General features: G+C 39.2%; 1 protein-coding gene across 1 annotated transcript in view; it reads right to left on the reverse strand.

Moving 5' to 3' along the window:
- The window catches only part of LOC144598114 (uncharacterized), a 44,743-nt gene that overhangs the window by 16,047 nt on the left and 1,441 nt on the right, over nucleotides 1–27,255 (reverse strand). The window contains exons 2-9 of the mRNA XM_078408002.1: nucleotides 24,765–24,815; nucleotides 23,206–23,280; nucleotides 21,799–21,876; nucleotides 18,117–18,167; nucleotides 15,580–15,663; nucleotides 6,464–6,514; nucleotides 5,550–5,606; nucleotides 2,818–2,868 (exon numbers count right to left, since the gene is read on the reverse strand). Of these exons, the coding sequence (XP_078264128.1) occupies nucleotides 2,818–2,868; nucleotides 5,550–5,606; nucleotides 6,464–6,514; nucleotides 15,580–15,663; nucleotides 18,117–18,167; nucleotides 21,799–21,876; nucleotides 23,206–23,280; nucleotides 24,765–24,815 (498 nt within the window). The remainder of the gene's footprint in view (nucleotides 1–2,817; nucleotides 2,869–5,549; nucleotides 5,607–6,463; nucleotides 6,515–15,579; nucleotides 15,664–18,116; nucleotides 18,168–21,798; nucleotides 21,877–23,205; nucleotides 23,281–24,764; nucleotides 24,816–27,255) is intronic.

A 27,255-nucleotide genomic window follows, 5' to 3' on the forward strand; every position in this document is an offset into this window, starting at 1 on the left:
CAAGATGTTTAAACTTTTCATAGGCAATTTTAAAAGGAAATTGTTGAAGTATGGCCGGATTATGCTCCATTATTGGCATAATTTCACTTTTATACCAGTTAATTCTATAACCTGAAAATGAACCAAATTGAGTTATGAGATTTAATAAATTCGGAATGCTAATTTCTGGCTTTGTAATATATATTAATACATCATCCGCATATAAAGAAATTTTATTGGTTGTATGTTTAGTGTTATAGCCATGAATATCTGAATTTGATCTAATACTCTCAGCAAGTGGTTCTATAATAAGGGCAAATAGAAGCGGTGATAGTGGACATCCTTGTCTACAACCCCTAGATAAATGAAATTTAGATGACAGCATTTGATTAGTTAATATTCTAGCTGTTGGGGATGTATATAAAAGTTTCACCCATGAACAAAAGGCTTTTAGATAAGCACCTGGATGTGCAGGGCATGGAGCAATATGAATCAAGTGCAAGTGGAGGAGATAGTTCAATTTGGCATCATGTTCAACACAGACATTGTGGACTGAAGAGTCTGTTCCTGTGCTGAGCTGTTATTGAGTCATTAAGCATAGAAACAGGCCCAACTTCGGCCCAACTTGCCTACACTAACCTACAACTGCCTACACTGACCAACATGTCCCATCTACACTAGTCCCACCTGCCTGCGTTTGGCCCATATCCCTCCAAAGCTGGTCTCATTTTCACATGTTTGGCCCAGAAACATTTACCCATCTAAGTGTCTGTTAAAAAAATCCTCTTAAACTTGCTCAAAATTTGACATTAAATTAGCTTCTTTTTTCCCCCTTTCCTTTCTCTCTCAGAATGACAACATGCCTGATAGTCTTCTCTTTCTGCTCTGCATTTCACTACTTCTGCATTCTTTATGTCTATATTCTTTGTCTACATTCTCTGTCTCTCACTGCTCTCATTTACTCATTAATCAGATAACCATGTCTGCAGTTTTTCCCCAGGGTCACGCCAATTTCACCTTATCCACCACCCCAATTTACTCTGCAGCTTTACAAGCCTCTTTTGTTTCCTTTTCAGTTCCGACGAAGGGTCTTTTACCCGAACACTAACTCAGTTTCTCTTCCCACTGGTGCAGTCTGACCTGCTGAGTATTTCCAGCATTTGATGTTTTAATTTTAGATTTCCATCCTCTGCAGTTTTTTAATTTTCACTCGGACCCCCAAGATTAGATCTACTACTCCTCCTCCTTGAGCTGCAGCATCTATGTACTGACGCAAAAAGCACTCATGGATGCATTTTAGAATTTCCATTTTCTTTAAACCCAAGTGATTCTCGTCTACATAGGGTTGAAACTATCTACTATTATTAGCTTATTATTTTGGCACTTCTCTATACTTCTGCCTGTATTTCTACTCCTCGATTTTCAGCTGACTATTTGGAGATTTGTAGTACACTCCTAGCAAAGTGATCAGCCCCTTTTTTATTTCTAAATTCTATTCTCATGGGATATGCTCCTCTTTACTGCTGTAATGGATGCCTTAATTAATATTGTGCAATTTCACATCCTCTGTTATGTCCACGCTCACCCCACCTCCACCATCACACCTGAGGATTTTATACCCTGGAACGTTGAGTCGCCAGCCTTATCCATCTTTCAATCACGTCTCTGTGATAGAAACAATATCATATTTCCATATGTTCATCAGTGCCTTTGATTCATCAACCTAACTTATCAGACTCCTTGCATTACAATTGATGCAACCCAGTTTTCCATTTGCACCATTTGCTTGTAGATTGTGCGCCCATTCTGTATTTGACTGTTCCTCACCCCCTACTGTATTCTTTAATGTCAAATTAGTTTAAATCTTCCCCCAACTGTTCCAGAAAATCCCCCCCCCCCCCCACCCAACTCCCTCAGAAAGGTGAGACTATAAGGAGCATCTATTAATTCCCACATACTGCAGGATGAACAAGACATGGGACCCAGCTCCCGTGCCACACCTCCAGTTTCAAGAACGTCTCTTAAAAAATAATACAGTGGAAAAGAGTTAACTTTGAATTAAGCTCCTAGTTGCCCCCCTCAAGAAAGGTATTCATTAGCAATCATGGAAAATGTAATGATTTAGGTGTTACATGGTGCTAACGTCTTGGCTCAGGCTCAGTTAGTTAACCAGCCAAGAGATTTGGAAAATGTGTGAAAGTCAGGCCTTTTAATTAATTAACGCTAACGTCCACAATTAATCCGATTGCAACCAAAACCAGTTATTTTAAATGCTTTAATTACTTGTGTCGATGGAAAAAGTAACCGTGCCAGTTTTTCAAATAAATTAATTAGTTTACACACTCAGCTGCCACATTTCCTCAAACTTCTGGCTAGCAAAAGGTTTTCTGGGATCTTAGACTTCATCTCCCCCTCATCTCTGCGAATCACTGCCAAGGTTTTCCCCACCATCTCAAAGACTAAGGGTGCAATGTGCACATGCTTTAATGAGGTAAAGTAGGCTATACCACTTAAGGGAACTTCAACACTGGCAAAGGAAGGAAAAATAAAATACTTTGTTTATCTTGGGGTTAGAATTCACACCCTTTAGACTACCATAGCATTTCTCGACAACTGGTTTAACTGATTTAAGATAATAACAGTAGAGCAATGATTATACTTGACAACGTATTTCTATAAATCTTCTGTGACTTAGATATAAACTGGTTACATTCTTGTCCATGACATTTATTCACAGAAATGGGGAGAGAAAAACAATGCAAGCAATATATTTAAGGTGGAAGGCCTGAAGTACTTTTAAGAAACATGCACTCGCTTCTGGATTCTGGAACATATTACCTTCATCTGCAAGATTCTCATGTACTTTGTTTTCTTCAGCCAGGTTCCCATCTGAAAGCATATTGCAAATATGGATTTAATAATTCCAGAGGTTTTCCTCATTGGTAAATAGCATGCAGATATGCTTTCTGAACCATGTATCTGCTCTTTCTCTCTCAACTGAATAAGGATCATGTCACAATTGTCACTCACCTCTTAGTACTTCAACCAATGTGAACCAAGAAGTAGCTGTTTGACATATTGAGTGAAGGGTTACTTGAAAACCAAGTTTCAGACAAGCGGCTAACAAATTATTTGGTAGCCTGCATCCCTAATACATAACTTTATTTCACCCAACTGTAACATGCTATGGTTTTATGTTATTAATGACTAAGACCAATAATATAGAAATACTCAAACAGCCATTTGATTATGTTTTATCAACTAACCATTATTCTTCTCAGGCAGTCCTCTGGGATTGAGGGCGATTTGCTTTCACTCCAGTATTATGGGTTCGAAGGTGAATGATGAGGCCATTGTTGGAACTGTACACTCTTCCATAGACGGGGCAGAGGTGACTGATGGGCACGTAAGAGTAGTTTATGCTGTGCTACACTTCTTGCTCCATTTACACAGAGCGTTCGTACACCCCTGATGCCTAGATGCAAGGTTCTCAATATCATCCCACTGCTCCTTCTTCACTTTGAGTGGTCATGGACCATGGATTCACAAGAATGAGACAAGTCTCAGTGAAATCCTGTGCTTGCATACCCAAGGTATGCAAATAGTCGCCACATTTCTGTTCGAGAAACAGAAACATAACCCTGGGACCCCCTCCCCCAACCCCCAATCACCACTTCACACGCACTCAAAGACTGACTCCAGTTTGCAAAGACTGGATCCGTCCCCACCCACTCCTCCCCAAGCAGCAATTCACACCTACTCAGACACTGGCTGAAGTTTGCAAAGACTGGCCCAGGATGGGGAGGAATCTGCCTACAGATAGGAAGTGACACAGCTGGCATCCTGGTGCCATCGCAACAACCTGGAGCTCAATGCTCTCAAGACAGTGGAACTAATTGTAGACTTTCGAAGAGATCCCCCTCCCCTCCCCCCACTCACCATCAACAACACCACAGTCGCATCTGTGGGGTCATTTAAGTTCCTTGGAACCATCATTTCCAGGGACCTTAAATGGGGGGCCACCATCGACTCCACAGTCAAAAAGGCCCAACCGAAGATGTACTTCCTGCGGCAACTGAAGAAACACAATCTGCCACAGGCAATGATGGTCCAATTCTATACAGCTATCATTGAGTCCGTCCTAACCTTATCCATCATGGTCTGGTTTGGCTCAGCCACCAAGCACGACATCCGGAGGCTGCAACGGATCGTTCGCACAGCTGAGAAGGTTGTTGGCTGCAACCTTCCCCCCATTGACGAACTGTACACTGCAAGGGCCAGGAAGTGAGCGGGCAAGATAATCTCTGACCCCTCTCACCCTGGCCACAAACTCTTTGAAGCATTTCCCTCTGGAAGGCGACGCCGGACTGTCATAGCAACCACCAGCCAGACATAAAAACAGCTTTTTTCCACGAGTGATAGTTCTACTCAATAACCAAAGTCTGTAGTCTCTTTTTTGCTCTGGTTTATTTTCACCCACATGTTTAGACCGTAGTGTTGGATCCTTATTGTTTTGACGAGGTTATGCTTTATTCTTAATTGTTAACTGTATGTTTGTGTTGTCATTTGTGAGCGGAGCACCAAGGCACATTCCTTGTATATGCACATACTTGGCCAATAAACTTATTCATTCATTCATTCATTCATTCATTCATTCATTCATTCATTCATTCATTCATATAAGTGCGTTGACAAAGTTACAAAGTATCTGCAGTATCCGGATCAGGTCCTCCTTTGTTCTCCCCTCACCCACCACCCCCTCAAGGGGGTCCTCCCATGCCGGGTCCCCATTGTTCTTCCCCCTCCCCCACGCCGGATCCTCCTTTGTTCCTTTCCTCGGCACCGGCGTCCTCACTCCACGTGGTCTGTCCTCATCTGTCGGTCGGTGTGTCCATTGACCGTCACGCCGACCACTCCACTATCGCTGCCGGGTCCTCTCCGGATGCCTCCGTGGCTCCGACCCAGGCCCCAGCTGCGGGCTCTGCCGACCCAGCCTCCGTCGGCCAAGGGCTTCCCAACTCGTGGCGTGCGGGCCCCGACCTCGGCCTCCGCCAACCCAGGCTCCGTCATTCATGTGCTCTGTCAGCCGCAGGCACCAAGCCATGGGGGCTCCGGCCTCGCCGACCTAGCGGCCCGCCGGGAGGCGTCCGCGGGTATATTGCGTTTTTCCCCCAAAGAAGCTTTGAGGTCACAAAAATGAAAATAATAAAAAGTAACAGCAACATGCATCTTGCTATTCATCCAGAAGGATGAAAGATAACATGAAAGAGGGATTTCAATAAATTATTCAACCTAATGTTGAATGTCAAATCTCTTTTAGAAGGCAAAACCAGAATAACATTTAGAAATCAAAACCAAATATTCCTGTCACCATCCCAGCCCCCCACCCCCTCTCTGATGTGACAGGGTTAAATGTTCACATTAAAAGCAGTTTGTACAATGCTCTAACTAACCAGTTTGTCTGTCTTTCAGAACCAAACGGCATCTCTGAAGTTTTGAGAATCATTTTACTATTACAGCAATAATAACTGAATAAACTTCAGAACACTGATAATTTAGAAATGCCAGACCTTCACACGGCACTGCATCAAGGTTGACATCATCTGAACAGTCCATCTGCTCGAATTCTGCGAGAAAAGGCAAAATGGAATCTTAACGTATATTGACAAAGTTGCACATATCAAACAAAATTTCCCAATGCTTAGTACAACAACTCACACTTCAACCAAGAAAGGTATTCATTAGCAATCATGGAAAATGTAATGATTTAGGTGTTACATGGTGCTAACGTTTTGGCTCAGGCTCAGCTAGTTAACCAGCCAAGAGATTTGGAAAATGTGTGAAAGTCAGGCCTTTTAATTAATTAATGCTAACGTCCACAATTAATCCAATTGCAACCAAAACCAGTTATTTTAAATGCTTTAATTACTTGTGTCGATGGAAAAAGTAACCGTGCCAGTTTTTCAAATAAATTAATTAGTTTACACACTCAGCTGCCACATTTCCTCAAACTTCTGGCCAGCAAAAGGTTTTCTGGGATCTTAGACTTCATCTCCCCCTCATCTCTGCGAATCACTGCCAAGGTTTTCCCCACCATCTCAAAGACTAAGGGTGCAATGTGCACATGCTTTAATGAGGTAAAGTAGGCTATACCACTTAAGGGAACTTCAACACTGGCAAAGGAAGGAAAAATAAAATACTTTGTTTATCTTGGGGTTAGAATTCACACCCTTTAGACTACCATAGCATTTCTCGACAACTGGTTTAACTGATTTAAGATAATAACAGTAGAGCAATGATTATACTTGACAACGTATTTCTATAAATCTTCTGTGACTTAGATATAAACTGGTTACATTCTTGTCCATGACATTTATTCACAGAAATGGGGAGAGAAAAACAATGCAAGCAATATATTTAAGGTGGAAGGCCTGAAGTACTTTTAAGAAACATGCACTCGCTTCTGGATTCTGGAACATATTACCTTCATCTGCAAGATTCTCATGTACTTTGTTTTCTTCAGCCAGGTTCCCATCTGAAAGCATATTGCAAATATGGATTTAATAATTCCAGAGGTTTTCCTCATTGGTAAATAGCATGCAGATATGCTTTCTGAACCATGTATCTGCTCTTTCTCTCTCAACTGAATAAGGATCATGTCACAATTGTCACTCACCTCTTAGTACTTCAACCAATGTGAACCAAGAAGTAGCTGTTTGACATATTGAGTGAAGGGTTACTTGTAAACCAAGTTTCAGACAAGCGGCTAACAAATTATTTGGTAGCCTGCATCCCTAATACATAACTTTATTTCACCCAACTGTAACATGCTATGGTTTTATGTTATTAATGACTAAGACCAATAATATAGAAATATTATGTCGGAAATATTATGTCGAGAATGTGTCGGTATAAGCTGACCTTGCCACCCATCGCCTAGTTTAAGCACAATGGCAGTTAATGGCTATATTGCAACCCAACCAACAAATTAAAAATCTTATCTTCATTTTAAATCCATCCAAGTCTTGCACTTCCCTATCCCTGTATCCTCCACCAGCCTTGTAATACTGGGAATTTTATGTTCCTCCGTGATTTGCCTCCAATGGATTCCCACCACTTTTGCCCCACATTCATTGACTAGGCTTTCTCCTGCTGAACCTGATCTTTTAATATAAAGACAGAAAATGTTTCAGAAAATATTCAGTAGGCCAGGCAGCACCTGTGGAAACAGGGGGAAAAAACCTGTGACACTGGGAAAGAGAGCAAACAAGTTAGTTTTAATTTGCAGGGAATGTAGGGCAGAGATGGATAGGATAGAGGAAATATTTCTAATAGAGTGAGCCAGAGTGGTCATGTGGATAAATTGTAGAGGGTCATCAGGTTAAAGGTTTATTGGGTCAGTTACTGAGAGAGAGAAAATTAGGAAATGTGATGAAGTGAGGCAGTTAAGGAGTGAGAATACTACCAAACGAATGTAAAAGCTGGGAAATGCAGGGCTGTGAGACAGGCCCAGTAGATCAAGCTGTGCTAACGGAGAGAAAAAAATTGATACAATATCACAGATTGATGACTTAAGGGCCTGTCCCAGTTAGGCGATTTTAAGGCGACTGCCGGCGATTAGGCTGTCGCCGAACGTTCGCCGGGGTGTCGCGGGCATGATCGTGAGGAGTCTTCAATGAATCGTAGCGGATCTCGGCGCGTCGCGGAAAGATTTACCTTCTAGAAATTTCTCGCCGACAGCTGGCTTGTATAGTAGCTTAGTTTTTAAATTTTTTAAAATATTTTATTTAAGTTTTAACAGAACCCATACGTTATACATTATACATTTCATAGTAAACAATAGTAAACAATAGTCACTAACCTATAACTTCGATTATACACGTATTGTTCTGTATTTTCTCCCTTCCCCCCACCCCCCCACCCCTCAGTTGAAAAGAAAGAAAAAGAAAAAGAAAAAGCAGAAGAAAGAAAGAAACCTGGAGTCCCGAGGGGGTCACTTCCGAGTAATTTCTTTTTAAATTCTTGCTAGGTAACAAGGCAATCCTGAATTTAAGTACTTCCTATTCTTAATCCTAACTTTGCCATGAATGGGTTCCACACCTTCAAAAAGAAGTCGTATCCATTTCTCAGATTATACGTTGCTTTTTCTAATGGGATACAACTCCGCATTTCTGCATGCCATCTTTCGAATCTTATTTCATTTTGTTCTTTCCATGTAACCGCAACACATTTTTTGGCTACTGCTAATGATATTTTGAGAAATCTTTCCTGATGTTTATCGAGACTTAGCTTTGGTGTTATTCCTTTTGTATCTCCTAGCAGAAACAACCTTGGATCCATTGGTATAATCTTATTCATCAATTGCTCTAAAAACTTTTTTAGGTCTTGCCAAAAAGGAGTTACCTTCTGACATGCCCAAGTAGAGTGTATAAAAGTGCCCACGTCTTGGTTGCATCTAAAACACCTTTCAGTTGAATTTAGTTTAAATTTATTTAATTTTTCCGGGGTTAAATATAGTTGCAGCAAAAAATTATACTGCACTAAGTTATACCTCACATTAATAGTATTTTTCATAATATCTAGACACAGTCTTTCCCAACTTGGTTCATCAATAATAATATTAAGATCTGTTTCCCATCTTTGTCTTGCTTTATTAATTCCTATCTTTGGACTAGCTATCTGTAGTAGTTTATACATTGATGATATAAATTTTTTAATTCCCTTACCCTGAATCAAGGATTCGATTCCTTTAATCTGAAATAGAGACATTGAATTTCCTAACTTTTCCCTTAAAAAAGATTGTAATTGATAATAGAAAAAAATACTATTCCCTGGAATTTGATATTTATTTCTCAATTGAGAAAATGTCAAAAAGATATTCCCTTCATAGCAATCTCCTATATTTTTAATACCCTTCTGTTCCCAGAGTTGTAGTATTTGATTATTCCAAGCAAACGGCAATAATCCATTTTTTACTAATGGAGTTTTAGCTGTTAAAAAAATTCTTTTATCCTTAACTTTAACTGTTTTCAACAATGTATTAATTAAATGTTTTAGCAAGGGTGACTCTTTATCCTTAACTAATATCTTCGCTTCCCATTTATATATAAATTCTTCTGGACAAGACTCTTTTATTTTATCCATTTCAATTTTAACCCATGCTGTTTTTCCACCCTCTTGATAAAAGGATGAAATAAAACTCATTTGCGCTGCCAGGTAGTAATTTTTTAAATTTGGTAATTGCAATCCACCTAATTCAAATTTCCATGTTAATTTTTCCAGAGACACTCTTGGCATTTTACCTTTCCAAAGAAAATTCCTCACAATTTTGTTCAATTCTTGGGAAAATTTATTTGTCAAAGGTATAGGCAGTGTTGAAAATAAATACTGTATCCTCGGAAAAATATTCATCTTAATACAGTTAACTCTCCCTATCAATGTAATTGGAAGATTCATCCATTTCTTCAGGTCCTCATCTATTTTTTTTATTAGTGGTTTATAATTTAATTTATACAAATTATTTAACTTATTATCTACTTTAACTCCTAAAAACTTAATGCCTTCTTTTTGCCATTTAAACTGACTTTCTCTTTTACATTGATCATAATTGCCTTCAACAAGAGGCATTATTTCAGTTTTATCTTTATTAATTTTATATCCTGATACTTTCCCATATTCTTCCAGTCTAGAATATAGTTTTCTTAAGGATTCCAATGGTCTAGTAAGACAAATTAAGACATCATCTGCAAATAAAGTAATCTTGTGATCTTCCTGGTTAACTTTAAATCCTTTAATATCTAAATCTGATCTTATTAGCTCTGCCAGAGGTTCAATGGCCAATACAAATAACGCCGGTGACAAGGGACATCCCTGTCTACTAGATCTTTCCAAATTAAATGGTTGAGAAGATTGGCCATTTGTCACCACTTTGGCTTTAGGTTGTTTATAAAGAGCTTTTACCCAGTTAATAAAACTGTTTCCTAATCGGTACTTCTCTAATACTTTAAATAAAAAATCCCATTCTAACCTGTCAAACGCCTTTTCAGCATCTAAAGCAACAGCTACGCTCAATTCCTTTCTTTTCTGTGCTAAATGTAAAATACTTATAAATCTTGCTACATTATCAGATATTTTCCTTTTTTTGACAAATCCAGTTTGGTCCTCTTTAACCAGCCTCGGTAAATATTCTGCCAATCTCCTTGCTAAAAGTTTAGCAACTATTTTATAATCTACATTCAACAATGATATTGGTCTATAAGAAGATGCATTTAAAGGGTCTTTCCCTTTTTTTTTAATTACAGTTATAATTGCCAATGAGAAGGAGTCTGGTAATGTAGATGTTTTCTCCGCTTGATGTATCACTTCCATAAATAGTGGTAACAACAACTCTTTAATTTTTTTATAGAACTCAGGCGGAAAACCATCTTCCCCTGGAGATTTATTACTTGGTAAAGAATATAGTACTTCCTCCACCTCTCTCAAAGTAAAGGAGGCATTTAGTCCCATCTGCTCCTCATTAGAGATTGTTGGTAATCGTATCTTGGATAAAAAATTATTTATCTTAATTTCATCCTTTTCAGATTCAGAATGGTAGAGATTAGTGTAGAATTGCTTAAATACCTCATTGATTTCTCTAGGTTTATAAGTAATAATGTTCTGATCTGTTCTAATTGAATTTATTGTTCTTGATATTTGTTCTTCTTTCAGTTGCCATGCCAATACCTTGTGGGCTCTTTCTCCTAATTCATAATATCTTTGGTTAGTTCGTAATATTAGTTTTTCAGTTCTGTGAGTGTGTAATGTATTGTATTGAAATTTTTTATTTGCAAGTTGTGTTTTTTTTGTATCTGAAGAAGTTTTCTGTAAGTCTTTTTCTAATAGTGATTTCTTTTTCTAATCTTTCAGATTCCTTCCTATAGTCTTTCTTTATCTTAGATGAGTAGCTTATAATTTGGCCTCTCAAATAAGCCTTCATTGCATCCCATACAATAAATTTATCATCCACTGAATTTAAATTTGTCTCCAAATATAATTCAATTTGTCCTCGAATAAAATCACAAAAGTCTTGCCTTTTCAATAGTAAAGAGCTGAGTCTCCATCTATACACTGATTGCTCTTTATCTGGCATCGTAATTTTCATTAATAATGGTGAGTGATCTGATAACAATCTAGCCTTGTAATCTATTTGTATTATTCTACCGCTTAGTTGAGCTGAAATCAAAAATAGATCTATTCTAGAATATGTATCATGTCTATTGGAATAAAAAGAGTAATCTCTTTCCTTGGGATGGCTTTTCCTCCAAACATCTATTAAATTTAAACTTTCCATTAAATTCAAGGTTGTCTTCGCTGCTCTTGTCCTTGTCGTTGTCCTTGATGATCTATCCATTACTGGATCTAAACAAAAATTGAAATCTCCCCCTATCAATATATTTTCATGTGCTTCCGCTAGATTTAGAAAAGTATCCTGCACAAACTTCTCATCTGTATTTGGTGCATATATATTCATTAAAGTCCACAATTCTGAGAAAATTTGACAATGTACGATTATAAATCTACCTACTGGGTCACTTACAATATTTTGTATCTTAATTGGTAGCGTTTTCTTAAATAGGATCGCAACCCCTCTTGCTTTTGAATTAAAAGAAGATGCTACCAAACTTCCTACCCAATCTCTCTTTAACTTTTGATGTTCTTTTTCCGTTAGATGTGTTTCTTGTAAGAAAGCTATATCCACTTCCAATTTTTTCATCTGTGTTAAAATTCTCTTCCTTTTTATCGGTCCATTTAACCCATTCACATTATAACTTAAAAAATTTAATTTATTCTCCATTCATTCTTTTTTTTCCCTTCCTCCTTATCTTGTTACCTCTTCGAATATTTACGTTGTGCCGTATTTCAGTGTACTCCCTTCCATCGTCCAGGTACAAAAACAGAAAAGAAAAAAGAAAGAAAGAAAAGTAAACCCTCCCTCTAATGTTGTTAATAAATAAATTAACAACATTACCCCCCTCTATTATACGAGGTGTGGTCCACACCACACTTGTGCCCATGATTATGGTAGAGCATGCATATTCTCCAGCCCCCCTGATATTTCAAGTACTTCTAAAAATTAACTATCCTTAATACAATTGATCCCCTCTATAGTATACAAATCTTGTTAATAATTATTCATTCACGGATCTTCTTCACCAATTCTCGATGGCAATTCTTCAGCAAATTCTTGTGCTCTGACAAAGTCTTTGAAAAATTTATTTTCTCCAATGTTGATCATGATCTTCAAAGTAGCAGGATGCAGTAAAATGAACTTATATCCTTTCTTCCATAAAATATTTTTTGCCTTATTAAATTCTTTTTTCATGCTCAACAAGACATTACTAATATCTGGGTAAAAAATTATTTTGGTACCTTCATACTCTATTGGTTTTCCCTGTCTTATATTCATTCCGACTGCTTTGAGGACCAATTCTCTATCTCGGTATCTTAAGAATTTAATCAACACAGATCTTGGCTTTTGATTATTCGTAGGTTTCGGTCTTAGAGCCCTATGTGCTCTTTCTATTTCCATCGGTCCTTGTTTATCTATTCCAAGACTAGTCACTATCCAATCTTGAAAAAAATTGATTGGGTCTTCCCCCTCAACTCCCTCTGGCAAGCCAACAATTTTAACATTATTTCTCCTGCTGTAGTTTTCCAAGGCATCCAACTTTTCCACGATCTTTTTGCTTTCAATTGTTGCAGCAGTAATACTATCTTCATTTCTTTCCACTCTGGATTTTAACAATTCGTTTTCCATTTCTATATTATCCACTCTGTTTATCACTGTTTGAAAGTCCCCTTCCATTTTTTTCAAAGTCTTATATATTTCAATATTGTCCTTATGAAGCTCCTTGTTATCGTTATGCAGTTCCTTATTATCTATCCTCAATGCTTTCACTTCCTTTTCTATCACTTTGTGAGCTCCTTCAATTTTCTTGAGCCTTTTAATAATTTCTTCAAACATCGCTTTAATTTTAATCTCTGAATCTTCTTGATCCCGTTCTTGCTCGTTTCCACTTTCACTGCTAGTTCCCTCATCTTCACTCGTTTCCAAAACTTGAGCCTCTCGGCCACCAGAGGGCCATGCCTCTGCGCCTGCTGAGAGCTCCTCAAATCCAGGCCCCTGCTCCATCGTGGCTGTAGGCCTACCTTCGATTTTCTTTCTTGATTCCATCGGTGGATTTCTTGGCTTCAGTGGCAGCAGTGCTCCCTTCCTTTCTTTCTTGGTACGTTCTTTATACTTTTAACTTTAAATTAAAGTACTTGAATTCTTTTAGTGCGTCTTTTTTTGGTAGTTTAGGGCTTTGTTCTCGGGAGTGCTGAAAAGTTATGTCTACTCAGCCAAACATTGGACACGCCCCCCGTATAGTAGCTTATTGTGGGCACTGTCGCATGCTGTCCCCGGGTTTGCTAGGTTGTCGCCGGTACTGAGGACGGATGAATTTCATTGTCGACTACCAACGTCAACTGGAGACAGGTACCGGGATCAGGAGAGCACAAGGTCCGACAGGAACTGTCAAAACCCGTTTTGACAGCTGACAGAAGTGCAGCTGCAACAGCCAGGTGTGGAATGGGGGCAGAGATCGCGATGCTGTCAAAGGTGGGTGGACACTTGAACAAACCGACAGCAAGGTCCGGCCAGTGACATTTTTAGGCATATTTTGTAATCGTTTGAAGTGTCCGTTTAAAAAAAAGATTTTGGCATGTAGTTATATCTTTCATAGAAATATAGTTTGCTGTAATAAAGTTGATTTTGGTGATTTAAAAAAAAAAATAGAGTCTGAATTTATTATGTTTCTAAGTACTTTATCGTGGCATTTCATTCAAAGATTCTAGTCTCATTCATTTTGACCAATGAAATAAAACGCTGACACAGGCACTGCACTACGAAAACTCTTTTCATTTATTTATTTATTTATTCACTGAAAAACCCTTGTCGCAGATGCATTTAGAAGCAGGTAATATTAAATTAAGAAAAGGCATTTGAAGATACCAGAAGATAGTTTTGTTTAACCAATTTATTTATCGTCAGGACATTTGACAGGTAGATTGGAGGGGACAGTTTGACGGTCAGGTAAGCGTGGGAATTTTGCGATGTTTCCGAAGACGGTGTAATCTCTTAGCCAGGTGCTAGTTTCACAAAAAAAGTAACTTGTATCGACCTGACTCAGCATTGTCGTGGTCATTGTCGTAGGGTAAAAGAAAATTTTGGCGATCTGCTACGACTTTGACAGTCGCCGGCAGTCACCTTAAAATCACGTAACTGGGACAGGGCCTTCACAACCGAAGGAGGTGGTGGTGGAAGCAGATACAATTACAACATGTAAAATATGTTGGGGAAGGGTCTTCGATAGGAGAGGCATAGAAGACTACGAGCCTAATGAGGACAACAGGAACAGTGAAGATAGGCTAAAATATGCTGTGCTTCTATGATTTTACAAAATGTTCAGCTGATGTCTATTTTCATTTGATTTTGATCTCTTGATTTTGAATTGTTGGGCGCAGTACATATTTGCAAGTTGTTTAGTATCTCAATGGTGACAGGAGTGCATGCGAAGGAGAGTGGTTATATTGAAATAAGTGGGAAAAGGGAAGGAATTCTCTGAGAGCTCACAGAGACTTGATGGGCCCAATGTCATGAGAAAGCGCAAAATATTTTTCCTGGAATGTTAGCAACTATTTGTTAATTAATGGACATGATACATAGTGCACAAACAAATCTTTGAAACATCGGTTCTAATAATGTGAGTGATATACCAGTGAACAACACTAACATTCAACGCTTCAGGCATCAACGGTGGGGGAAAATAGCTTCATGCTTCATTATAAAAGAAGATGCTGCCTGACTTACTGAACATTTTCTGCTTTGTCATTAATTCCAATTGTCAACTTTTCACATTTGAGAAGTGAAAGCTCCTATCCCACTTTGTTTGTCTCTGGGAGATAACATGGATAGCATGTTGCAATGAGTGGCACAAGTCTCAAACAGAATCATTCACTTGCCAAATGTTCTTATCAACATTGAAACAAACTGTAAAAGCAAAAAGAATAGCAGAAAAAATTGCATTTGACATGTATCCAGAGAATATAGTTATATGCATTCCTCAGAAATACAAAATTCATATAAAAAAAGATTAGCTCGGAATTTTTATTAAATTAGTTAAACTGGATCAAACACAGCTCATTTACTATCAGTACCTCCTCTGTGTGAATAGGTTGCCCCTCAGGTTCCTATTAAATCTTTACTCTCTCACCTGAAATCTCTGCCTTCCAGTTCTTGCTTTCCCAAGTTCCACCCAAAAAACATCACCTATTCCTTTCCTCCAGAGATGCTGCCTGACCCATTGAGTTACTCTAGCATTTTGCATCTATCCCGGGAAAAATACACCGTGCATTCTATGCACCTCGTGATTTTATCAACTTGGTGAACGGGCAAAAAGTAACTAGAACTCAGGAAAAGCATCCCAGTCAGATATGCAAACTGTTATGGTTATTAAAACTGTCATATGCACGAAAATAAGTGAAAACCAATGTTGCAGTGGATTCTGGATGTGCCAATACCTGATTTGGATTGAGATTCCAGAGCCTCAGCAAGAGCATGATGGTCCATGTTAATCTGGGAATATACCTCAGCTGCAGCTCCATCTTTTAAAAAGAGACAAAGATAAAAATGCTAAATGTGTGCAACAGCACGCATATCAATAAAATAAAAAGAACACAAGGACAAATAGCAGGCAGAGAAAAGGGAAGACAGTGTAAAAGAGAGCATTAGTCCAGATAATGAGAAAGGGATAATAACAGAATACCTTCACCAGCCCATAAATAAATGGATACTTAATTAGGGGGATTCACCTGATTGGGCCTATTCTCTCTTCAATTTAGAAAGCCGAGATGCAGTCTTATAAAAACAAAATTCTGACAATGCTTGACAGAGTCGATGCAGAGATAATGTTTGGGTGGTGGCTGGAACCAGGAGACACCGTCTCAGAATAAGGGGTCGACTATTTAGGACTGTGATGAGGAGAAACATCCTCGCCATAGTACAGCAAATTCACTCTCCTTTATAACTCAAGTCTTCCATCCCAGTATCTTTCTCTATTCTGCAACCTTTCCAGCTTAATGACATCCGTCCTATAGAAAGATGACAGGATCTGTACATAATACTCCAAGTGAGGTCTGACAAACATTTTGTACAGTTATAACACAACATCCCAACTATTGTGCTCAAAACCCTGACCAATAAAGGCAAACATGCCAAATTCTCCTTCCGCATCTGCCTACGGGTGTCACCACTTTCAAGGAGCTATGTACCTGTCCCTTTGTTTTACAACACTCTCGAAGTCCCTGCCATTTACTGTGCAATACCTGCCATGGTTTAACTTACCAAAATGGAACACTTTGCACTTGCCCAAGTTAAATCCCCTCTGCCAATCCTTGGCTCACTGCCCCAATGCATCTAGATCCAGTTGCAATCTTAGATAACTTTCTTCACCGTCCGCTATTGCACCAACTTCAGTGCCATCCCCAAACTTACCAACCATGCCAACTCCATTACCATCCAAATCGTTTATATAGTTGACAAAAAACAGTGGTCACAGGGCTTCAATGTGAAAAATAACCTATCTATTTCATTACCACCCTCTGACTTCTACAAAGTCAATTCTGTATCCAATTTGTTAGCTCACCGTGGATCCCATGTGGTCCCACTTTCTGGATCAGACTATTATGTGGGACTGTTATGTCAAAGCCCTTGCGCAAAACCTTGTGGACAAGTCTACTGCCCCGCCCTGCCCCTAATTAATACTCATGGTCACCTCTTCAAAAAACCCACAGGTTTGTGAAATACGATTTCTCATTCAGAAAACATGCTAACTACCCCTAATCAGTCTTTGTATTTGCAAATGCATGTAGCTCCTATCTTGCAGAATCCTCTTCATTAATTCTACTGCCTCTGATGATAGACCAGCCTTTTTGCCCTTCTTAAATAAAGGTACATTAGTCACCCTTCAGTCTCTACTCTTCGAGTTAATTTGACAAATTCACTGCTCTAGCTATTTAATGTAATTTGAATCAAAGGCTTTATAATAAGACCTAGATATTAAATGCATTTAAGCCAGTTTCTTTCAAATGAGTTCATCATTCATAAAAAGCAATTTTGCTTTTTTTTTAAAAGTGTATGCATTCACTTCTTATTGACTTTCCACCATCAGGAAGCTGGACCACCAACTTCCTGTTATGATTCACCCCATTTTCACAATGTGTTTCATACATGTCATGACATCATCACATGTGCTGAACACATTAATAGCACACCAGCAGAAATTGGAGCAAAGATCATCACCTACAACCTTTGCTAGTCTCTTTTTTGCTCTGGTTTATTTTCACCCACATGTTTAGACCATAATGTTATATCCTTATTGTTTTTATGTGTTTATGCTTTATTCTTAATTGTTAACTGTATGTTTGTATTGTCATTTGTGAGCGGAGCACCAAGGCACATTCGTTGTATATGCATATATTTGGCCAATAAACTTATTCAAATTCAAAATTCAAATTCAAATCTCACAGAGCAGGTTAAAGTATCTGCACTGACAACTTCAAGTCATAGAAGTTTCAGTCACCGGCCCTGACACCACCACTCCCCTTGGTAGTTTAGGATCAGCCACAAAGAACAATATGGTCGACAGTTCAACCTGTTGGAGATACTCCATTTGGGGACCTGTGCACTGTTACTTCTCTCACTCTCCACTTCAATCCCCACCCTTCGTACCTCCCTCCTTTGCAGATGGGCAGTACTGTGGCTCCAATACATAATATGGATGTGTGACAATTCCATGATGGAACCTATTCGGATTGCACGACAATTCTGGATGTCCTGAACTATCTTTATCCCAGCTCTCCTCACTTCCATGACAACTTTCAAAGTTGTCAAGGAAAGGTCACTTTAACTGTGTTGATCTGCTTCACAGCAAATAACTAGGTGGGTGGACATCAAATGTGTATTTTGTAAGCTTGATTCACGACTCAATTGGTTTACACAGCATGAACAAACCTCCCATAGTTATAAATAAATTAATCAGCAATCAGAAAGAATGTACCTTTACGAGACTTCTTTTCAGGGTCCGATGATTCCAAGCTGAGTGCACGATCTGACAAAAAAGCAAATACAATAAACTCTCATTATTACAGACCTCTTTATAATGAATTCCAGTTATTGTGGACTGTCTCTTTAAGAACAGGCTGCTAGTTACACTGGAGGCTATTGAAATTAACACAGCATTGAAATTAACACTGCATTGAAATTAACACTGCATTGAAATCGACAAGCAATCAGTTCAATTGACACTTAACTCTATTAAACAATGTAACAAACAGCCTTTAGTATTTTTAGCAGAAACAAAAACAAGTTTTTTGCTGTTAAAAAGAACTTTGGATTTGAAAACAACTTCTTGTTTCACAGAGGTGGTTGGAGCGAATCCCTTACTCAGTTACAGCAAACAATCGTCAATAATGGACAACATTTCCCTCATATGGTCCGTTATAATGAGGGTTTACTGCATTATGTTCTCAAAATCTCTGTAAAGCGTCTTTGAGTATATGAAAAGCGCTATATAAATAAAATGTATTATTATTATTATTATGAATATAATGTTCCCAAATAACCTGTTGACCAAACCTATTTATTAACCAGACGTTCTAGAGGTGACATGCTTTTGATAAATGTCATTTGGTTGATATGATTTTGAACTTGTACTTGTTATTATTATTTCTTCAGTACCTACATACACCTATCAGCCAAAACATTATGACTACTAACAGGCAAAGTAAATAATATTGATTATCTTGTTACAATGGCACCTGTCAAGGAGTGGGATATATTAGGCAGCAAGTGAACAGTCAGTTCTCGAGGTTGATGTGTTGGATGCAGGAGAAATGGGCAGGAGTAAAGACCTGAGTAACTTTGACAAGGGCCAAATTGTAATGGCCAGACAACTGGGTCATAGCATCTCTGAAACGGCAAGGCTTATGGAGTGCTCCCGGTCAGCAGAGGTGAGTAACTACTGACAATGGTCTGAAGAGGAACAAACCACAAACCGGTGACAGGATGTTGGGCGCCCAAGGCTCATCGATGCGCGAGGGCAACGAAGGCTATCCCATCTGTTCCGAACCGACAGAAGGTCTACTGTGGCACACGTCACAGAAAATTGTAATGGTGGCCACGGGAGGAATGTGGCACAATTCACAGTGCATCGCACCCTGCTGCGTATGGGGCTACACACGGAGGACCAACAGCATATTAGGCAGGTGGTCATAATGTTTTGGCTCATCAGATCATAATGTTTTGGCTGATTGGTGTGTAGAACGTAATACCTCATGCGGACTGAAACTTAATACACTGGTTGATTGAAGTTTTTAAGTGGAAATACCCAATAACCCAATTAAAAATACCCCCATCCCATGAATTGAAACAAAAATAAAAACAAAAATTCAAGCCCTATTAAAATTGCCGTTTTTCCCTTAATGAATTTAGGTTTACTCAAGGCAACTTTCTACCCTCCTGATTTGAATGCATAGCAAGCTTTCTGGGGTAATAATTATACAACACCGAAACAGCCCTTCAGCCCAACTCATCCATGGCAACTAAGATGTATTTCTTAGTTGTCCCATTTGAATGTGTTTGGCCCATATGCCTCAAAAAAGTTACCATCCATGCACATATCCAAATGTCTTTTAAATGTTGTTATTGTACCCGGATTGACTGCTTCTTCCAATGGCTTGTTCCATATATATGGCTATACCCACCACCCCTCTGCGAACAAAATGCCCCTCAGATCCATTTTATAATCATTAATCTCTTGCCATCTCGAATTTAGAGTCCATTACTCTCCAGCTTTGGAGTCCTTTACACAGTTGAACATGACTAACCATCTTTACGATTTTATGTACCTTTATGATTTTATGTACCTTGATAAGGTCACCCCTCAGCTTCCTAGCTCCAGGGGAAAATGTTCCCACCTATCCAACCTCTCCAATGCTGGTAACATCCTTGTGAAACTTTTCTGCACGCTTTCCAGCTGCATGACATCTTTGTATTGTTGGATGACAGGAACTGCTCAAAATACTCTGTGTGCTCTCACCAGTGATTAGCACAGTTGCAATATGGCATCTCAATTCCTTTACGCATTGCCATGACTGATGAAGGAAAGCATGCCAATTGCCTCCTTCACAACTTAGTCCACCTGTGTCGCCGTTGCCAGCAAGCTATGTACCAGTGCCATAAGGTCCCTCTGTTCTACAACAGTCACCAAGGCGTTACCAATTACTGTGCAAGTCATGCTCTGGTTTCATTTACCAAAAAGCAATACCTTGTGCTTGTCCAAGTTAAATTCCATCTGTCATTCATTGGCCCCACGTTCCCGAGATCATCAGAATAATTTTGTAATCTTAGATAACCATCTTCACTGTCCACAACATCACCAATTTTGAATCATCTGCAAACTTCCTTACCATGTTCACGATATTTTCATCCATATTAACAATTTGGATGACAAACAACAGGGGACCCAGCAGCAAAGCCCACGGCATACCAATGGTCACAAGGCCGATGAATATGAATAACAACTCTCCACAACCACAATCTGACTCCTTCAACCAAGCCAATTTTGGATCCAATTGGCTTGCTCACCCTGGATTCCAATGTGATCTAACTTTCCAACTTATGGGCGGCACGGTGGCGCAGCAGTAGAGTTGCTGCCTTGCAGCGAATACAGTGCCGGAGACCCGGATTCGATCCCGGCTGCGGGCGCCGTCTGTACGGAGTTTTGTACGTTCTCCCTGTGACCTGCCTGGGTTTTCTCCGAGATCTTCGGTTTCCTCCCACACTCCAAAGACGTACAGGGAGGTAGGTTAATTGGTTTGGTAAATGTAAAAATTGTCCCTAGTAGGTTTAAAATAGTGCGGGGATCGCTGGCCAGCGCGGACCAAGTGGGCCTAAAGGGCCTGTTTCCGCACTGTATATCTAAACTCTAAATTAAGGTTAGCCTACCATGCGGTCCCTTGTCAAAGAGCTTGCTAAATCCACACAGACATCTATAGCCCTGCCTTTGTCAATCCTCTTCTTCATTTTAATTTGGTTTAGTTTAGAGATACAGCATGGAAACAGGCCCTTCAGTCCATCGTGTCCATGCCAACCAACAATTCCCATACATTAGCACTATACCACACACTTGGGACAATTTACAATCTTTACCGAAGCCAATTAACCGACAAACCTGTACGTCTTTGGAATGTGGGAGGAAACCGGAAAATCGGGGTAAAACCCACACGGCCACAGGGAGAACGTACAAACTCTGTACAGACACCACCCGTACTTATGATCTAACCTGGGTTTCTGGCACTGTAAGGCAACAACTCTACCACTGTGCCACCATGCCACCCCACTTCTTCAAAAACTCAATCAAATTTTTAAGACACAATTTCTTATTCATCTTTAATAAATTACAAAAATCATATACCTTATATAATGTTTCAGGTTAATGATTTTGATCAAAATAAATGGTTTCAATTCTTAAATTCCAGATTCTTTCACCCAAACTCACTTTTGTTTTCCTGTAAAGAACTTTTGCATGTAATGAAATGAACAATTGTTGAAGTAAAAGTATGTCAAAGCTGTGGAATTCCTAAACTATTACAACCAAATGTCTCTTGACTAGTGCATAAACAACTTTGAAGAGTCAATAGGATGAGGTGAATGTGTCTTATATAATTAGAGTAGCTTACCAACATTTCTTTTTCTTGCATTCCTTATCGAAGGACGTGATGTTACCATCTGGTCACCTTCATTTCCTATAGATGAACCTGTGTGAACCAAGGCATCTGTTAAAAACTATGCATTTGCAACTGGTCCAATTAATATTTTTTATATTCATGATGTTTTTGTCGTTTAAAGATTGGAATAATTTCGGATGAAAAACAGTCTGCACTCTACATTGGATTAATGCCAACAGTACATATTGTGCATTCACACCAGCCAAGATAATCGCCAAACCTCTTTCATTTTCTCAATGGAGACACTGACTAATTAATATTTACCTTTGATTTCCATGGAAACAGTTTGATGTTATTGCTGGTGAAATGGTGGAATTCAAGCCAAAGTTCCAGAATCATAGTGCAAGACAAAATAAAAGTCACAAGTTCTATGGGGGAACTAGAACTGGTGCGCACAAATGTTTGAATTTTGAAGAAAAATTAATCCTTGTTAAAGACTGAAGAAAGTGCAAGTTATTGATTGTGACCTTTGAAAGTAAAGATGAAAGTTCTGCTGAATATTAACTTAGCAGTCCCTGTGATTGGGTAACAGAAATCAAAATAATGCATATCCAATTTGGACGAGAAATCTTTAGAACATGAATTATACAAAATGTTAAATTATTTAAATGTTCTCTCAGATATGCAACAATAATATTGCAATTTTTATGCATTATTTCTTTGTTAATGTTTAATATTTTTGCATGAATTAGGTTATGTTCCAATTTTCAGGGAAAAAAACACACGATTCTTTGGGAGGGAAATTCCAGAATGAGGCAACTTAATAAGAAGATCAGTGACCATTTTGTTAAGCGCAGTATCAATTCAGGTGCAAGTTTCAAGTCGAAAGTAGTCAAGAGGCTGCCATAACCATTGGAGCACCTTAATCTACACCAACAGAAGTGATTTTTAGAGTGACTTGGCAGTTGGTATCCATTTTGTTTCCAGACAAAGCTAAATGTAGCTGGGATTCTTGGGGAGTCTCCCATCCAAGAACTAATCAGGCTTTGTGCATGAGGTATTTCTGATATCAACAGGTTTAAGAACCTTCAGAGACATGCCAAGTGTCACAAGCAAATTTTAGACACAAGCCATAATTTGTGAGGGCACTGAGTGAAAATCACAGAGAAAGATTCAGGAAAGACAACGTGATTTGAGAGAAAAGCCAAATCATAAAATATTGCACCAACCAGTGACACTGGTCTCCTATGAATGATGTGCCTAGTCTCTGCTGCATAGTTTATCACAGCAAGTTGACTTTATTTATCTGCAATTAAACAACCTGCCACTCTAAAATTGGATTCATCGCAACCTCATTCTACAAACACAAGACTCACAGCAAGAAATGGTAGGTCTCAAAGTGGATCCATTACCACTTACTATTTATTGGATGTGTTTGGCCAGTGCTTTTGCCCTCTGTGGGGCAGTCCTTGCTTGATGAGGCTTGACTTTCTTCTGTAAGAAATAAAGAGCATTATTTTTTATTCTAATTTTTCAATTCAGTTTTAATTCAATTTTAATTGAATTTTCATCAACTGCATTGCTTTGCCATGGTAATATTTTTGCTTTTATACAAAGATGGTGTTCTACTGAGCTAACAAGTTATTAATGTTAGATGTGTAAGAAGGAATTGCATATGCTGGTTTAAACCTAATATAGACACAAAAAACTGGAGTAACTCAGCAGGATAGGCAGCATCTCTGGAGAGAAAGAATGGGTGACATTTCGGGTCGAGACCCTTCTTCATTAGATCTAAATGTTAGATCATTGGAAGAGACACAAAACTAGTTCTATGGCCTCAGTCTGAGGAAGGGTTCCAACCTGAAACGTCACCTATTCCTTTTCTCCAGAGATGGTGCCTGACTCTCTGAGTTACTCCAGCATTTTGAATCTATCTTCGGTATAAACCAGCATCTGCAGTTCCTTCCTACACAGTAGTTCTTTGGCCGGACAGAGCTGCTGCTTGCAGCTATTTTTCTGCCATAGAGGGGAACAATTAGAAAAGTAGGAGAATGAAGAATGTTTGAGGACTATGAAGGAAAATTTTAAATAAATGCTGGGAAACTCAGTAGGGCAGGTATAGTCTGTGAAAAGAGAAACAGTTAACATTTTATGTCTGAGACCATTTGTCAGAACTGAGAAAGAGAGAAAATAATTAGTCAAAGTAGTACAGATGCTGGGAGGCAATGGGTTGAACACTGGGAATTTCTCCGATAGAGAAAAATGAAGTACTAGACCTCATATAGCCTTGGTCCAAAAGAACTTCCTGGGGCGGCACAGCGGTAGACAATAGGTGCAGGAGGAGGCCATTCGGCCCTTCGAGCCAGCACCGCCATTCAATGTGATCATGGCTGATCATTCTCAATCAGTACCCCGTTCCTGCCTTCTCCCCCTGCTGTTGCTGCCTTACAGCGCCAGTGACCCAGGTTCAATCTTGACTACGGGTGCTATCTGAACGGAGTTTGTACGTTCTCCCTGTGCCTGCTTGGGATTTCTCCAGGTGCTCCGGTTTCCACCCACACTCCAAAGACGTTTGTAGGCTAATTGGCTTGGTAAAATTTTAAATTGTCCCTAATGTGTGTAGGATAGTGTTAATGTGCGGGGATTGCTGCTTGGCATGGACTCGGTGGGCCGAAGGGTATGTTTCTTGTTAATTTCCCACTGGAATTAGACCAAAGTTTGCAATCTTCATTCATTTCAAAGACCACATCACACTGATGAATTAAGATGGCCCCAATGGAACAGATATTTTATTGCATGTTAAACATTGCATCAGGGAACTTTGCATTTGTACCTTCAGGCCTAAATTTTAAGGCAATTGGGTGCGCCGGATAACTAAGGGGTGGCACAAATTGCATGTTATTTAGCCTGGTTAACTGCTCACTTGGTTTTCAAGGCATCAAGTCAGAAATGATCTAATCAGCAAATGGAAGGATTACCTTTCCGAGACTTCTTGGAAGGTTCTGATGAATTTGAACGCTGTTGATTACCTAACAAAGAAATATGCATTACAAATATAGCAAAGATGATTGCTTTCAAATAATTGCATTTTCATTGTCATCATCCATCCTTGTAGCAATGGCAAGATGGCAGGAAAGGGGAAAATATCATTAAGTCAATCCAAGAACAGTCTTAAAAATAATAAGGAATTAGCAGAAAGTAAATAGCAGGCAGAAGTAAGTAGAAACTTGATAGAAAAGAGAGCAAAATGTGGACAAACTGAAATAGAGACAGTACTTTTAGATTAGGCAGAGGTTCACTTGCACCTCCTCCAACCTCATCTGCTGTATCCGTTGTTCCAGGTATGGACTCTTATTCATCGGCGAGCCCAAACCTAGACTCGGTGATCATATCGCTGAACACCTTCGCTCAGTCCGCCTGGGCCTACATGATCTCCCGGTTACCAAGCACTTTAATTCCCCTTCCCATACTGACCTGGGACTCCTCCTTTGACAGGGTGAGGCCAAACGCAAATTGGGGGAACAGCACCTCATATTTTGCTTGGACAGTGTACAACCCATCTGGATGAATATTGATCTCTCTAACTTAAAGTAATCCTTGCATCCCCACTCTCTCTGTCCTTCCCCCACCCTAGTCGTTGTACTAGTTTCACTGTCGTCCTGGTGAGTTTCATTGTCTCTTTCATTAACACCTAGCCCACAGCCAATAATGGACCGTTTCCTTGATCATCGTTACTTTTTTGCATATCTTTCAATCATTTGTTCTAAGGTATCACAAAAAGCTGGAGTAACTCAGCAGGCCAGGCAGCATCTCAGGAGAGAAGGAATGGGTGACGTTTCGGGTCGAGACCCTTCTTCCGACTGATGTCAGGGGAGGGGGCGAAACAAAGAAAGGATGTAGTTGGAGACAGGAAGACAGTGGGAGAACTGGGAAGGGGAGGGGAAAGAGAGGGACAGAGGAGCTATCTAAAGTCAGAGAATCATAGAGGGGGAGCAGTGAGAGAGCATGTTGCTAAACTCTCGTGGAAGAGAGGAGGAGAACTTCTTCAAAGTAGACATACCTTGTGGAGAATTTGCAGTGGAGCAGTAAGTAACGCAACCTGAGATTCTGCCTGACTCGCTGAGTTACTCCAGCTTTTTGTGATACCTTCGATTTGTACCAGCATCTGCAGTTATTTTCCTATTCATTTGTTCTATATCTCTCTATATCACTGTCTATATCTCTAATTTTCCTTTCCCCTGATTCTCAGTCTGAAAAAGGGTCTTAACCCAAAACGACACCTATTCCTTTTCTCCAGAGATGCTGTCTGCCCGCTGAGTTACTTCAGCTTTTTGTGTCTTTCTTCAGCCTAGATATATAATTTGCTGTTCTGGGTTCTACTTTTGCTTTGTAAAGTGAATACAGAAAGACTCATATGCCTCCTCCAAAATTTGTGCCACCCTTGCATTTCTGGATCAAAAGGACATAAGAAATAGGAGGAGTAAGCCATTCAGCCTCTTGTGATCTTTCTGCCAATTAACCAGATAATGGCTTTTCTCCACTTTGAATGCCATTGTCCTGGCGTATCTTATTTCCTTTAAATACCAGAAAGCTATCAATCTCTACTTTGAATGAACTAAATGTTCAAGCCTCCAGTGTGATGAATGCCTAAGATTCACTGCCCTCTGAGTGGAAAAAAAACCTCACTTCAACAGTCTAACCAATATTCAGTCACTCTGACTCCCATCATTTCACTTCTAAGACAAGACAAATATCTTCAGCTGAGTACTCAAAGAAATTTATTCAGCTGAGTACTCAAAGAAATAGGTAGCACAGTGGCATAGCAATTGAAGCTACCATCTCACAAATGAAGCAACCCAGGTTCAGACCTGACCATCAGTGCTAAGTATAGTTTGCATCATGACCATCTGGGTGTTCTCTGAGCACTCCAGTTTTTTTCCCACGTCCTAAAGCAGTACAGGTTGGTGGGTTTATTGACCATTGTAAATTGTTCCCATCATATAGATCTGTTGGTTAATTGACTGTAAATTGCCCCTAGCTTATAGGTGAGCAGTAGAATCTGGGATGTACGATGGAATGTGGGGAGAATAAAATTGGATTTGTGCAAGTCTGTTGGATGCTGCAGACTCAGTGATCCAATAAGTAATACATATTATATATATTAAAATTCATAATATATATATTAATATGTAAACATCTATAACACTATATAAATAAACTACAAAGAAACTACTAAAATAGTAAATTAGAAACAAATGCATAACATAAATAAACTTGCAACAAATCAGACATCAAATGTGCAGCAGACAAGCTAGCTTTGCAAGCCTCACAAACTTCAAAGTATTGATCACAGAACAGCAATACTTTGCATAAAAATGGGAGAACTATTTAATTGGAAAAAAGATAAATAATAAGGTAGATGGCAGAAAAGAGGAAAAACTGATGGGAAAGGAAATGGAGGATAAAAGA

The sequence above is a fragment of the Rhinoraja longicauda genome, chromosome 11 (assembly GCF_053455715.1).
Source record: "Rhinoraja longicauda isolate Sanriku21f chromosome 11, sRhiLon1.1, whole genome shotgun sequence".
Lineage (NCBI taxonomy): Eukaryota > Metazoa > Chordata > Chondrichthyes > Rajiformes > Arhynchobatidae > Rhinoraja > Rhinoraja longicauda.